At 38.1% G+C, this 15,239-nt stretch overlaps 1 protein-coding gene across 2 annotated transcripts in view; it reads right to left on the reverse strand.

Moving 5' to 3' along the window:
- LOC103040182 (NEDD4-like E3 ubiquitin-protein ligase WWP1) overlaps nt 1-15,239 on the reverse strand; it is a 50,535-nt gene that overhangs the window by 9,604 nt on the left and 25,692 nt on the right. For both annotated transcript variants that reach the window (XM_049480024.1, XM_022673411.2), the window contains exons 5-18: nt 13,790-13,914; nt 12,480-12,623; nt 12,118-12,184; nt 8,315-8,496; nt 6,550-6,880; nt 5,066-5,161; nt 4,792-4,966; nt 3,131-3,185; nt 2,903-2,987; nt 2,052-2,180; nt 1,845-1,917; nt 1,661-1,732; nt 1,373-1,461; nt 133-292 (exon numbers count right to left, since the gene is read on the reverse strand). In XM_049480024.1, coding sequence (XP_049335981.1) covers nt 133-292; nt 1,373-1,461; nt 1,661-1,732; nt 1,845-1,917; nt 2,052-2,180; nt 2,903-2,987; nt 3,131-3,185; nt 4,792-4,966; nt 5,066-5,161; nt 6,550-6,880; nt 8,315-8,496; nt 12,118-12,184; nt 12,480-12,623; nt 13,790-13,914 — 1,783 coding nt within the window. The remainder of the gene's footprint in view (nt 1-132; nt 293-1,372; nt 1,462-1,660; nt 1,733-1,844; nt 1,918-2,051; nt 2,181-2,902; nt 2,988-3,130; nt 3,186-4,791; nt 4,967-5,065; nt 5,162-6,549; nt 6,881-8,314; nt 8,497-12,117; nt 12,185-12,479; nt 12,624-13,789; nt 13,915-15,239) is intronic.

A 15,239-nucleotide genomic window follows, 5' to 3' on the forward strand; every position in this document is an offset into this window, starting at 1 on the left:
AAGAAAATGTATACAGTTAACCTGAACAACAATTCATTTTGAATACATCGTTTTGTAAAGTTTTAACCCAGACCTTAAGTTACTTGAACGTGAAAGAGAAGAGAAGCAGGGACTGTAAATAAAAGCACTTGCCATGGCGATGAAGCGGCCAATGAAGCAGAAGTAGGACAGGTGGTCTGGGTTGATGGTGGAGGCGGGATTTATCTGCAGACAGTAGTTGCTTTTGCCGGCGTACTCAAACAGACAGTACATGGGGTTCAAGACCTCATGTGAGAGAAGGAAAAACCATTCCCTAAAAAACAAAACACACAAGCACATCAAAGATTGTGAAAATCAAACCAATATGCATGGTATTTACTGTATTAATGTATAAACTGATCAGTATGTGTCATCAGATATTAAGGCAACAGCAGCAGTATGAGCAAGAGAAAGTATGATGATTTTTTTTTTTTATTATTGTCCGTAATGGAGCAGAAATGTGTTATAGCATCTGATCACACCCACTGCCCATTCCTGTTTCCCCAACCCAGGTTGCCAGGTACAGAACACAATAGCATGCTGCACCCTTGGCATCCTTCTAAAAAGCTGCAAGACTAAAAGGTAAGCCCTGAGCTTCACCTAAAGTTAGCTAAACTTAGCTAGATCATTTATAAACAAGCACAAGTTGGAATGGCCATCTTAAGTCATTTTAACATTCATGCTCAGTGGTACATGTGCAGCCAGGTTATCAATGCAGCAAGTATTTGAGATATTTGGGAAATATTACTAAAAAAATAAAAGAAGAAGAAACTCACAAGCTAAAGTGCTGCTTTATTGTTTACTGCTAATAGCTAACAAAGGACCAGCTTCCAAGCAGAGTTACTGCATAATGAGGGTCTCCTTATGGAATTACGGTTTTAGTAGTACATTTTTATCACAACCAATATACGGGAATATGAAGAAAGTATTAAACTTAACAGGTAAAGTTGTTCAGACAAATGCTGGCTACAACATGCTAACATGAACTTCTTTTAGTAAAAAAGGAGGAGCAGACAGGTCACAGCAATAAGCATGGCAGAAATATTTGACAGAGGTATAGAGGTGAGTCTATATTTTCTCCATTTAGTGATATCATGTTCTTAGGCTCTTTTGCATCAGTTCAGTGTCCTTAACCTGGCAACATGTGTGAGCTTTACATCTGGTGGGGAAGGGGGCAGGCTGAAACCTAACTGTGATTTTGAAACTGAACTGTGGTAGAAATTTGCTCTCATTTAGTACACGTTGCTCCTTTAACATTCATACTGAACCAAAGTATAAGGTACATTTTAACATTACAAAACACAGAATTACATTAAAAAATATTACTGGTGTATGACTGTATAACTGAGCAAACCTGGCAAGGCCTCCATAGTCCAGACCCTCCTCCCCTCGGAAAATGACGTAAAGCCTTCTCCTAAGGTCATAAGGCTTCAGAGCCATTATCTAGTAGAGAAGATAGTTAACACATAAGTAAGTTCACACAAAAACACACATAGGCATAACAAGCAGCCATCTATCAAACAATATGAAGTTTTACTCACACGATAAAAAATTAACTAGAACGTTTTTCATTACAACCAAAGCAAACATGGCATTCCTGTGAGCATGCTCCACACAGAGGGAGAAGTGGGAAAACTCTTACTTGCTGGAAAGAGTCTTCGAACAACGTCTGTCTAGACACTGTGATTTTAACATGGCTGGAAAGTGCGTTGGACTGGAAAGGAAAAAGAAACCAAACGTTTGGTGACTGACGGGACATGGGAATCAGTATGTGCAATATACAGCATCCAAATGCAGATGGCAGGCATGAATACAACTACTCTTACCTGACACAAGTAGCGAAAGTGAGCCAGTTTCCAACGGAAGCTACGCTCATATGCTATCTGAGGCCCTTTGGTGCTGCAAGACAAAAGGCAAGATAAGAAAAAACACTTATTAAAGCATACACAAAATACATTTTAAGTTGTTACTAAACTAAACACATTAAAAAGCACAAAGAAAGTGATGTCTGTGGCTGATGAATATGTACTCACACAGAGGACTTGCCAGTCCTTGGGTCACTGAATGTGGTGGTGCGGGTGTTGTGATCCACAAAGTATCGAACCCCTTCTCGTGTATAGCGGATCTCCCAGCCTTCGGGTAGAGGGTCCTCATTCTGCAGCCTAAAAACGACAGAGAAAGAGAGCAGCAAATCATATGCTTTGTTTATATATATATATATATATATATATATATATATATATATATATATATATATATAAAACATATAAATATATATATATAAAACATATAAATATATATGGTGTTTAGGGGCCCACATTCAACACTACAGTAGAGTAGACTGGGCTGGGCAGCTCAAGGTTCTCTTTAGAGGTGGGCAATTTGACAATATTTTACTATATTGGTATAGGTGGTTGTGTCATGACAAACAATATGCTTTTATGAGTGGTGCCTGGATATAAATAACCCTGGCTAACTGCACATTTCATTCCTGTTTTTTTTGGATGGAGTGTAGCCATTTTTTCGAATAGTGACAAATGTTTTTAAACATTATCTATTTTTACCATATTGCCCAGCTCTAGTTCAATTAACATGCTATTATTTACTTATTTTTAAAGCTAAATAAAGAATATAAAGTGATACATGGCACTTATTTCAGAGGTTTGACAAAATCTCATTCATCAAAGTAGTCTATTCACATTAGCTATGGATGTTTAAGTGTACACATCTGATAGAAGTTACCCAAATGCTCGAAAACTATAAATAAAAACAAACAAATTTGTACGTTTTTATACTAAACACTTTTGTTTGATTAAAGTATCATCTTTGCTGGCATACAACCTTAAGACATCATCTGAAAAACAGTGATTAAGTTGGTACTCACCCTTGTGTGCGTGGATCTTCCCACTGGGTAGTCTTGGTATTGTGATTGACAAAATACACCCTATCATTAGAATCCACTCGTCGCTCTGAGGAAAGAAAACAGATCCAACATTATTGTTAATCAATAAACAATCAAGTTTCCTCTCCTCTGTTATTTTTCAGAGCCTGTAAGACCCAAAACACAATGCAGCAGATAACAAAAAAAAAAAAAAAAAAAAAAAAAACTCACCCCAACCAGGAGGTAGTGGGCCCAGAGGGTCATTTTCTGCCGACATCATTGAAGCCTGTCTCCGAAACAGGACCAAATACATATTACGAGATCGAGAGAGAAAGACAGGCATTAGAAGACAGGGAAATATATTCCAGTTTAGCTGAGGAAATTACAGGAGCTCTGCTCCAACTCACAAGCAGTTCCATCTGAACACCTCGGCTATATAAACTACCAAAGGCTAGATAAGCTTATCACTGTGATCAAACTGAGACAAGATTAACCAGCATCTCAAAGGCCCAGCAAGTGTCCTTCAAAGTGCCACATTCTGAAAGTGAAACTCTCTAATGGAGTGAAGAAGCTAATCAAGCTACTGAAAGTCTAGCAGTACAGAAGAACATCAAAGATGTAGTATGTGTGAAACTAGAAATTGAAAAGATAAAGTGTATTTTTAATACTGTTAACCCCATGTCCTTGTTCACCCCTCAAACCATTTATTCTAAAATGGTTCTATACTATGTTGTTTACTGTGTAAATAATGAAACATTTCACTCAAATTAGGTGTAATAGAAACTCATTTAGGCATGCTTTTAGTGCATTATTTGGGTGTAAAACTAAGAGGCCAGACTCACAAAAGCTTTCCTAAAGGAAGTTTGGGGGAGAATCACCAACTCTTCTTTCAGTTTTCAAATGTAGCCAATGTTTTACATAGAATAAATTCTACATTTAATATTCTTACCAAAAAACATTGACATTGTTCATTTGAATTAACTCATAATGCAAAACTGAGGTAAAGCAGAACCAACATTTAAAAAAGGCCTTAAAAAAGCTATTTTTCCTCTCAGGAACTAACTGCAATTTACCAATAATCTGCACTTTTAAGGATAAGTCATTAGTGTGAGGAGATTGGAGTGATAAAAAATAATTAAGAACATTATTAAATAGGAAAACTATTATTATTATTATTATTAGTAGTAGTAGTATTATTAGTATTTAATTAATAGAAAAAAAAGAATATGAATAAAAAATAAGAATAAAATGGTATCAAATTAAAAAAATGTTTCTAAAAAATGCCTTTAAGATACTTTCATGAATGTGGTTCCAGTTTCATGCCTTTATAGTGAAATATATAGGATAAAGGGAACCATTTAAAAATAGGCTCTTAGAAAAACAGCTTTAAAACAGAGCCAAGTTCTCTTGACTCCTTTGATCAAATCAAAGTTGTTTCCAGCCACTTCCATAGTGTGAATCTGCTAATGCACAGGTGTCAAACATTATCCACAAAGAGGCAGGTGTGGCTGCAGGTTTTCATTTCAGCCAAACAGAAGAACAGAAGATCAGTAGCTTGAAGACTGACCAACTGACTGGTTGTTTAGAATAAAAACCTGCAGCCACATCGGCCCTACACCGATAACATTTGTTACCATTGCCCTAATGAGTAAAGTAAGCATAGTATGACCAAATGATCATTTGCAATCAAAACAGTAGATGTTTAGGTCTATACAGTGTCGATATAAGCAAACAAATGTTATTAATAGTGATAGATGGCATTTTATGTGTGGATAATTGTGATTAAGTACATTACATATTTATACATTCTTTATACATCCTTGTGGTCTTCAGTTATCTGTATTTATTTAATGTAAAATGCAAATAATAGTCAGTATAACTGGTTTTTGTACCGAGTAGAGGTATCTCTGGTTAAACTGGTGCATAGCTCCCTGTAGCTGGCTGCGCTGAGACTGCCACTGCTCAAAGTTGCGCACTGACTCCATGGTGGGCCTCTGCCACGTAGTGGTCCGTGTGTTGTGGTCCACGTAGTAGATTCGGCCTCTGTCGTCCACTCGCCTCTCCCACCTACACAAACCCACAGAACAACACACACAATCACTTACAAGTTCACACAATGTTTCAAAAGTGATTCCCCTCATCAGTGCAAAAGAGTAGACGACTGACCCTGGTGGCAGGGGCTGTGGTCTTTCCCATGTTGTGGTTCTCGTATTGTGATCGACATAGTAAGTTCGGCCATGTGGGTCCTTCCTCTGTTCCCACCTATGAGCACAGGGTCAGATGAAGAAGAAGAAAAAAAATTAAAAAGTGGCTTATAAACAGTGATTGTGTTTAAATGTACTTTATAATACAACTGATGCATAATATCAAAGTTATAACCAGATAATGGAATACATGGGTCAGGCAATAACCATATTTGCCTTTGCCATCAGCCAATATACAGAATAAGTTGTGATGTAAACATACTGTAATACCCAAACTTAATGCTTGGCTTCTTTGTAAACACATCAGGCCACAATATGACCATACATCAGCTTGAAGATGAAGATTATTTAGATCCTTTAGGTGCAGGTGCTGTGTTGAACACTGCTAGCTTATTTCTGATTTCATGCAGACTGAGAAATCTGAGGATACTCTGAATAAGAGCATAAATGAACTGAGAAATACCATTACTTGGCAAAAAATCAGCTACCTTTATCAGATTTTTAGACCACACTGCAATCTTAAAAGAAGATATGCTGTTCATATAGCTACTACTAGAAATGTATAATCTATCTATATATTTTTTTTTTTACACATCTGTGTTCCGTGAGTAAATAGTAGCGTTAAGTGATTTCCGTTTGTGTTGTGATCAATAGCGGAGGCTACTGCCCATTCCTAAATACACCAATAATTTAGTTAAACACCCTTACCAGAGTTTATATGCCATCAGGATTTAACTATTCAACTCCAGCTAAAAAGCTCTGCTTATTACATCAATAAAACCAGAGTGAAATTGTTTTTTAACTCAGCATTCACTCTGACTCAGATAGTGACAAATAGTGATTAAAAACCCTAAACTCAACATCAAAATTAATACATTTCATCATTTATTTAGAGTACTATCAGTGAGGACTGTCAGCAGCATGTGTTGGTGCATAGCTTAATGTAGAAATATGACGCTGTGGCTCTGTGTTAGCTGTGGGGTTCAGGGTGCTGTGGTAATGTTTACATGGACTAAGTGGGGAACCTGATGCCTTTTTTCTCCTCTTTTCTTTCTCCAGAATAAGGCATGTGATGATCATAAACAAATGCTCTACTATGTAAAAACTGGAACAGGCTCACATATGGTGCTGTGAGAGTCGTGCTGTTCAAGTATTAAACGTCAGCGGTATTCCTAATACACACTAGCCTATAGACCATGCTGGAGCAATGTCCAGACATGTTCACTGTGCTTCTGTTAGCTGTGCTGAAGCCCAGTAAAGATGTCTGAGGGAGTCTGAAAAACGGTGGATAATGCTACTATTCAGAGCTGGACATGACGATGCAGCAACTGTGAAAAAGGTCTATAAACACAAACTAACGTTGCCACAGGTTTCTTTTTCATGTTTATCAAACCATGCTTCAAATTCCTGCTTACTGTTTGTGTTGTGACAATGTGTGAGAATTACCCAGGAGGCAAAGGGTCTGCAGTGCCAGAGCTAGGTGCTTGCTGGCGCGGTTTGGCTCCATCCGTGGCTGTGCTGTTGCCAGTTGCAGCCTCTGCTGTAGAGCTAGAGGATGTAGCAGCAGCAACAGCAGCAGCCGCCTGGCAAGCTGTAGACGAGGAAGAGGTTGAAGAGGAGGCAGCGGCGGTAGCGGCACTAGTGGGCTGCGTGTTGGAAGGAGCAGCAGGCTGTCTTGGAGATGATGAAGCTGCAGATTCACTGCCTTCCTCACTCCCACCAGCAGGGGGAGGCACCTGCTCCACTGTGGATGCAGCAGCAGAATTCTCCCCATTAACTGCAGAATGAGGGGAAAAAAAAGGGAAACACATTTAAAAAGACCATAATCTGGTCTCAACAGATTCCAAAAATCTAACAATAGCTATGTTTAAACCAATTCCCTATTAAACAGAGCTCAATTTGAACCATTTGAACTTCTTCCCTGCTGGGTTGAGGTGTCAATCATGAGGCCAAACCCCTGAGTGAGTGTCTTTGCCGTGACCTGTTCTGGCTGCTTGCTCTCAGAGCTCAGCTGAGCAGAGGTGCTGACAGCAGCATGGATTAGCAAGCACCTTAATGAAAATGAGCCCCAGCAGACACAGTAAATCCTCTACTCTGCTCTCTACACATGCACATTCACTATGGAGAGTACTGCAAAATGTTGTACAACCCATGCAACAACGGAAGACTGGTTTAAGAACTGTCTTTCTCCTACTGACGCATCTGTAAAGTGTTTAGGTGCATGAATTGCAGTCATACACTTAATTTCCAAATGTTCGGGGACACCACCTTTTAATGCATTTAGCCACTAAGTTGCTCCTAGACTTGTCACAATAACTGTTTTTTAATGGACGATAAATTGTCCCAGGATACACAGCCTCTCAGCAGAACAGAACGACAAACATGGTTTAACATATCCACGCAAATACACAGAAATAAACACAAGCACAAAGGCAATATCGAGACCATCAAAAATGATTACCCTCATGTTAACTTATCATATAAATCAACAACAATTTGCAATGGCAACTAGGCCTGTAGGCCTGTAACAATAATTAACACCCAAACACAGCTAGTCTACTCATTGTAGAGAAGTACTGACAATAGAAAAGGAAAAAACACCCCAGCATTGAGCTGTACAGAAGTGGGATTGTGGTATCTGGAATAACGGCACTCCATTAATAATTCTGTACTTTTGGAATGAGTCGGGGAGTAGAGGATGAGGTAGGAGTGGGATCATCCAACATCATCTACTTATTAAATGTTATTATAACTAAGTACAATCAAACAATCACAGCAATGCTCAAAATGGAGCAGAAAACATTCCCTGGACAAAAGAGTTAATTAAATAGCTTAACCTGCATTTGTTAAACAATGAATAACCAGATGTCCCAATAACTGTGTCTTTACCATGCACAAAATAACATAGTCAAAGTTATTTTATTTTTAATTACAGTGACAGGTGTTTAAAAACACTACCAGATTCAGATCTGAAAGCAGAAGTAATTTTCTTTTGATCCGTGGAAAGAAATAATATCAGTCAGGAAGCTCAATCCTTCTATGACCATTCCGATTTGAATTTTGCAAAGAGTTTACTCATAAATCAATGGCTGTATTGAAATAGGTGCTTATTATTTTCCTTTTCTACAGTAGTGACCTTTGCAAGCAATCCAGAAGACTCTGGGATGCAAATGTGTGACAGCATCCCAGTAAGCACAGCAGCGGTACTCACCAGTCGTACTGTCTAAGTCCCTGTCTGCAGGGTTCGGGATGGACGTTGCCTTTGGGCTGGCGATCTGATGTGTAGGTGTGGGCTCTCCTTCACCATTTACAATAGGAACAGAGCTGCCCTCACTGTTGCCAGAAGAGGTGGATGGTGCTTCACTTTCAACTCCGTTTGTGCCATTCACTGAGCTGCAAAGCACACAAAACACATTCAGGAATTTACTACTAGCTGGAGGTCTGAGAGTTGTAAAAGGACAGTCCTTAAAGGCTTATATCCTAAGTAATAATAATAATAAATATAATAATTTGTGGCTGAGTATCTGCAGGTTTAAGCACAAACAAGCCTACTACAACAGGTGCCAGTGAGCTATTACAAGGTATATTACAGTCTTGGAAATAATGAATGAACTCAACAGCTTTCATTTGCCAAAAATGTTAAGCAGTGGCTCATGCTTAATAACACAATTTATTCTTAATTTCATATGTACTGACCTACTGAACTGATGTTTCTACAACTGAGATCAACAAAAAATATGTGCCCTATGAAGTAGATTGAAAAATAGATACACCCACATTTCCACACTAAACATCTGCACAAATTACACAATGTCTGGAAATGGTGACTCACCAAAGCCTGAAAGATGAACTATGTATTTCCATTAGCAGTGAAGTCAAAACAGCAAATCTGTTCAATTACAATTATTTCTATGGTATTTGGCTGATGCTCTAATTCAGAGTGAATCATGATTTGAATCATGTCAAAGAGGAAGGAGTACAACAGTGCCAAAGTTATAGTTTGATGCAAACTAAGCCCAGAACCATAGGCGTATGTTTAACCTTGTTTTCTTTTTATTTAGATTAAAGAGACAATGGTACAAGTGACAATTTATTCAAGTAGTACAGTACAACACCCTGGAAGTTGCTGGTACAACCAGTGGTGTTTCTTTTAAGCAAAAAAAATGTTAACTTCTGTGCAAACACCCCCAACTAAATATAAAAAAAAAACATCCACTACTATATACAGACTAGACTTATTTGTATATCTGTATATTAATTATGTTCCTTTACCTAATTACTATTTACAGGTTTATATTTATATCAAAAATCAAAGTTAGATACCAGGATAAACAAAATTGCTTGCCTCTCTGTTTAGTACAGACAAGCACAGTATCAGAAACTAGACCCAGCAGCCAGATCAAAAAGGGAGCCACACAACACAGAGGAAGGCGGCCTTTGGCCTGTTCAGTGATCAAGGAAGAGGAAGTGGTGGCATGTGTTTTGCTTGTGAGTGGGAGAAGAGGAGAGAGGGCACTTCTGACGTATTTGCCAGTCTGACATTGAGTCTGTTGTTATGCAGGACACAGAAGAAAGAGGGCAGCCATGATGAAGAATCGACACAGAGCGCAGGGGAATCTCAAAGCGACGCTTCAAATCTGTTGCTTAAAATCTCAAACCAGGGAAACCCACAACAAAGAATTAAGGGAATTATGGGACTATATATATTCTACAATGCTTTACTTTCTAAAGCCCATGGCATACAGTTAAATTTTATTTATCGTTTTAGCAGTTTTTCGCACAGCTATGGAAAAAACAGAGCAGTTAAAAATTATGAGTTTCTTTGATTTTACCAAATTGAAAACCTGAATATTTTTTGCACCAGAAGTGGCATAAAGTTACCCAAAAGCAGTGTTTAAGACTGGTGGAGGGGAACAAGCCAAAATACACAAAAACTGATTAAAAACCTGGGTTATTCCACCAAATATTGATTTCTGCACTCTGTATGAATATAAAATTGTGTTCTTTTTTTTTTTGTCTTTTTTGTTATTTCAACCATTTTTTATTTTTTGCAAATAAATGCTCTAAATAACAATGTTTGTATTTGGAATTTGGGAGAAATGTTTTCCGTAGTTTATAGAATATAAAAACAATGTTCATTTTACTCAAACATATACTTATAAATAGCAAAATACAAGAAACTGATTCAGAGACTGAGGTGGTCTCTCATTTTTTTCCAGAGCTGAATAATGAAATACATATATTAAATACGCTACATATATACATATATATTTCTGCTGCTGCTTCAGAATATTTTGTAAATGTCATATCAATTTTTTTTAAGTTTGCAAAAGCCTATTAATTTAAAATGAGAGATACAGCAAGTGCATCAAGGTGGGAAGATGGAGGTAACGGAAGCAGTACTACAACGCACCATACAACAGCTTTTATATGCCACTGCAGCTGAATAAATACACTTTTAATATTCTTAAAAAGCAATACTCACTCTACACACTGTAAAGAACAAATACATGCATTGATGGAAATTACATATATGGAAATTTATGTTTTATAATGTTTCACAAAAATGTCAATGGTAGTGAAAGTAATAAAACTTTTTGGTAAATAAAACTATAATCCCATAGCACATGGAGTTCAAGGAAAAGGCTGATGCACAGACTCTAGTCTAGCACTTCTGAGTAAGAGGTAAAGCCTCAGGTAATCCTGGAGGGGCTCTTACAAGACAGAGCAGTTACATCTGCAGACTGTGTAGGGGGAGCTTATTGATCGAACACTGGCAGGAAACAATGTGTGGGACAGGAAGTTATGACTGCCACGTCTGGCTGTTTATTGACACTCTACCACAGCAAGCAACAGCTTCCCATACAAAGCCACTTTACATACAGCACAGCTGGCAAACACAGCTAAATCTAAACAATGCCACTATGAAGCCATTCATAGAGCGACACTGCAATGTTTACAATGACAGCTGGCATCAGTTAGTTTGCAAACACCTGGCTGCTTGAAGAGGAACTTAATGAATAACTTTACAATAATAATGGACACAGGAGAGCTGCTGCCAAAGCTAAAAAATCATGATAAAAAAAATGCTGCATTGCATTATGGTGTACTACCAGGAGGACAAACTCAGCATCACATACAGGGGTTGGACAATGAAACTGAAACATCTGGTTTTAGACCACAATAATTTATTGTCCCAACGGACAGTTCTGGTGGAAGCAGCAGAGTTGAGTTGCACATTGAATTCTGCCGTGATTTGGGCAGCCGTGGTTTTATGTTTTTTGGATACAATCTGGGTTAGCACCCGAACATCCCTTTCAGACAGCTTCCTCTTACAGCGTCCACAGTTAATCCTGTTGGATGTGGTTGGTCCTTCTTGGTGGTATGCTGACATTACCCTGGATACCGTGGCTCTTGATACATCACAAAGACTTGCTGTCTTGGTCACAGATGCACCAGCAAGGCGTGCACCAACAATTTGTCCTCTTTTGAACTCTGGTATGTCACCCATAATGTTGTGTGCATTGAAATAGTTTTACGCAAAACTGTGCTCTTACCCTGATAATTACTGGTGCTAATCACTCTGCTCTTACTGGTGCAATGTGCAAATAATGAAGATTGGCCACCATGAAAGCCATTAAAACTCCCACACTAAAATGACAGGTGTTTCAGTTTCATTGTCCAACAGCTGTAGATGCACAACAGAACTTTTGGACACGTGAATCACATGTTTGCATCAAATTTTCTTGATGTCTTTTTGCAAAAACTGTCAAAAAAAGTAGCATGCTTTTCAAAGCTCCCAGGAAGCAATATCAGTTATCCCTACTTTGAACATTGATCACTATGAAGGCCTCCATCCAAAATACACAATTCAGTATAGAAAAGGCTTAGTAAATTGGCTGATTAGTTGGATCAGGTCTATTGAAAGCAGGAAGAAATGCCAAAATATGCAGGGTAGGCAGTACTCCAGGTTTAGGAGCCAGGGTGCTAGAATAATGGAAAAAGTGGTCTCACCTGCTCTGGGCCCTGGTGGCACCATCCTCCCCATTCTCATGAATGGCATCTCCATTCTGCTGAACTTCTGTTTAAAAAAAATTAAGACAATGCAGTTTAACAAAAAAGTGCCAAAACCCTGCTTAACCATAAGTGTGTGAGTGAGTAAATGAAAAAAATAAGGAGTCAAGACTAGTGCTGGAGAATTAATCAACAATTGACTGCTGAAAACATTGTTAATGAGAAGCTTCTTCCAAACAAAAATGTTGCGTGCCATTAAATCATATTTCAAGTAAAATTGGTTAATTCATCGTAATAATTTAAGATCATATCGCCCCGCACTAGTGAAGTGGACTCACCAATGACTACAAACAAATACTCACTGGTTGTTGTAGTGGTGGCATTACCATTATGCAAAGAATCCGGTTCAACAGTGAAGCCGTCTAAGATGACAGTGAGCTCTCCAGAAGTCACCACACCGTTCTTATTTTCCAGAGTTAGCTTCAGCACCTCCTTTACATTCTCAACTGCATGCACACATACAAAAACACTGACATCACTGACTGATTCCTGACCAAAGCAATAGACTAGTGCATCTCAAAAAAATTAATTATCATTGAAAACTTACTTTCAGTAATTCAGGTCAAAATGTCAAACTCATACATTTTAGAGATATACCACACACAGATTGATCTATTTTAAGCGTTTATTTATTTTATTGTTGATCATTATGGCCTACAGCTATTGAAAACCCGAAGGTCAGTATCTCAGAATATTAGAATATTATATAAGACCAATTAGTACGTTTGGCAGTGTGGGCAGTGTGCCAAGTCCTACTGGAAAATGAAATCTCCATAAAAGTTATCAGCAGAGGGATGCATGAAGTGCTGTTAGATTTTGTGGGAAAACAAAACTGCACTGACTTTATACTTGATAATAAAACACAGTGGATCAACACCAGCAGATGACATGTCTCTCCAAACCATCACTGACCATCAGAAAAGTTTACATTTAATTTGTAAATCATGAGACCAGAGTCTGAAGGAAGAGTGGAGAGAAATCAGTGATGGTTTGGAGAGTCATGTCATCTGCTGATGTTTGTCCACTGTTTTATCAAGTCCAAAGTCAGTGCAGTGTTTCCCAGAAAATCTTACAACACTTCATGCTAGCCTCTTCTGACAACTTTTATGGAGATATGGATTTTGTTTTCCAGCAGGACTTGGCACACTGCCCACACTGCCAAAAGTACCAATTGGTCTTATATAATATTCAATTTTTTTTGAGATACTCATTTTTGGGTTTTTATTGGCTGTAAGCCTTAATCATCAATAAAAAAATAATTAAACGATTAAAATAGATCACTCTGTGTGTAATACATCTACATAAAATAAAATTTATCTGAATTACTGAAATTAAGAAGCTTTTTAATGATATTTTTTAAGACCACTGGTCCAACCAATTTTATCTAAAATAAAAGTAATTCCTCAAAAGACAAATGTAATATTAAGTGCTACAATAAATGGTATATTATATTTTACTAAAATAATAATCTAATCATAATTTACTGAGAACTGAACAGAATATGAAGCATCACGCCTGTTCTATCAGACGCAGCTTTAACATTCCTAGTGTGTTTTAATGCTTCAAATGATTTTCATTCAAACTGTGATGCAGTGTGGTGTTTGTATCATACGTTTCCTGTCGTGTTGCTCCAGAGCTTGGCGCAGGTCTAGAGTGGCTTTCCCAAGCAGTGTGTCTGCCTTTAGAGTGTGATGGCTCCATACTTTAAAATCCAACTGTGTGTGTGGTGTTACATTCCTGCAAAACAACAGACAACACACACAAACACAGACAACCGCAAGAAAGAGGCTTTTAAGGATGCACAAGACACTGGCAGTGACGGCTATCAGCAGGAGCATCTTGACTGAAATGCAGAAGAGGAGCAGACACTGTTTGTTTGCTGCCTTAGGCAGGAAAAATGAGTAAGATGTGGAATGAAAATAAGGGCATTATAATCGGCGTAAGCATGCTGTGTGTATGGAGATTTCTGGAACACAGAGAGTGATGAACACCGGTGACACCAGATATCTTGCAATGAACCCCATAGAGTTATATAGAGTGTATAAGTTTTGTATAAGTGTTGAAAGACAATACTCTCTGTGAACAGAATCTGTGTAAACTGTTGGTTTTACATTTATCTTACTCAAAAACAAAAGCAATGCAATGCAGAGGGACAGTGGCGACCCGGAACCAAAATGATTACAAATTTAGATTGAAGATGTCAAGAAGGCCTGTTGTAAAGGTGTGTGGTATCCTTTTGTATTCATTACAGACACTTTGACAGCATTGATTGTTACGTTAATATGGGCCTGCAATCAGTGACCCTACCATTTCTGAAAGCACACTCCAGAACAATATTCTGAAAGAACAATGCTCATCCACATGCTGCTGCCATTGAAAGAGCTTGCCTTCAAAACCCAAAAGCTGTGCCATTGCCAGACCAATCACAGATTAAAATGTGTGGGAGATTTTTTACAAGTTATGAACACTTCTACTGCTAAATCTGTGGAAGGATTATTGCAGGACACCAATAGGAAACATTAGAACTTCATGCTGAAAAGTCTGGCATGTTGCCTTACACACTACTTCTATATCTGTACCTGAATTAATAATTTCCTCTATCTGTTAAAATAAAATGTAAATGTATTGTTTCTGGTAAGATTCTTTTTCCTTTTAAAAGCATTGCAATCCGACACTTATTTTGTTTATTTATTTATTTTTTATCAAAAGTGCACATCATGAAGAACTCCTCATTAAACCTCCTACAGTTATTAAAATAACCCAGCCCATATCATCAGAGAGTAGACCAGATCCAGGTTGCCTCATCAGTGTCGCATGGTAACCGTTTCACCATTCCTTCTCAAATGATCCCAAGGCGGACTCCCTGATCGATCTGTGCACTGGAGACCGGGCACAGACAAAGTGTCTAATCAAATTTCACACTCCTGTCTCCGGAGATCTCCTCTGCAGCTTTTAGGATAAGCCTCTCCTGTGACTCAGAGGTGAGACAGAACAGGATGAGTGTAGGGATAAATTGACCCAAACATTTCTGTCCCAATATTGATTTTGATATCTGAACTAGG

This window comes from Astyanax mexicanus, chromosome 6 (genome assembly GCF_023375975.1).
Source record: "Astyanax mexicanus isolate ESR-SI-001 chromosome 6, AstMex3_surface, whole genome shotgun sequence".
Classification (NCBI taxonomy): domain Eukaryota; kingdom Metazoa; phylum Chordata; class Actinopteri; order Characiformes; family Acestrorhamphidae; genus Astyanax; species Astyanax mexicanus.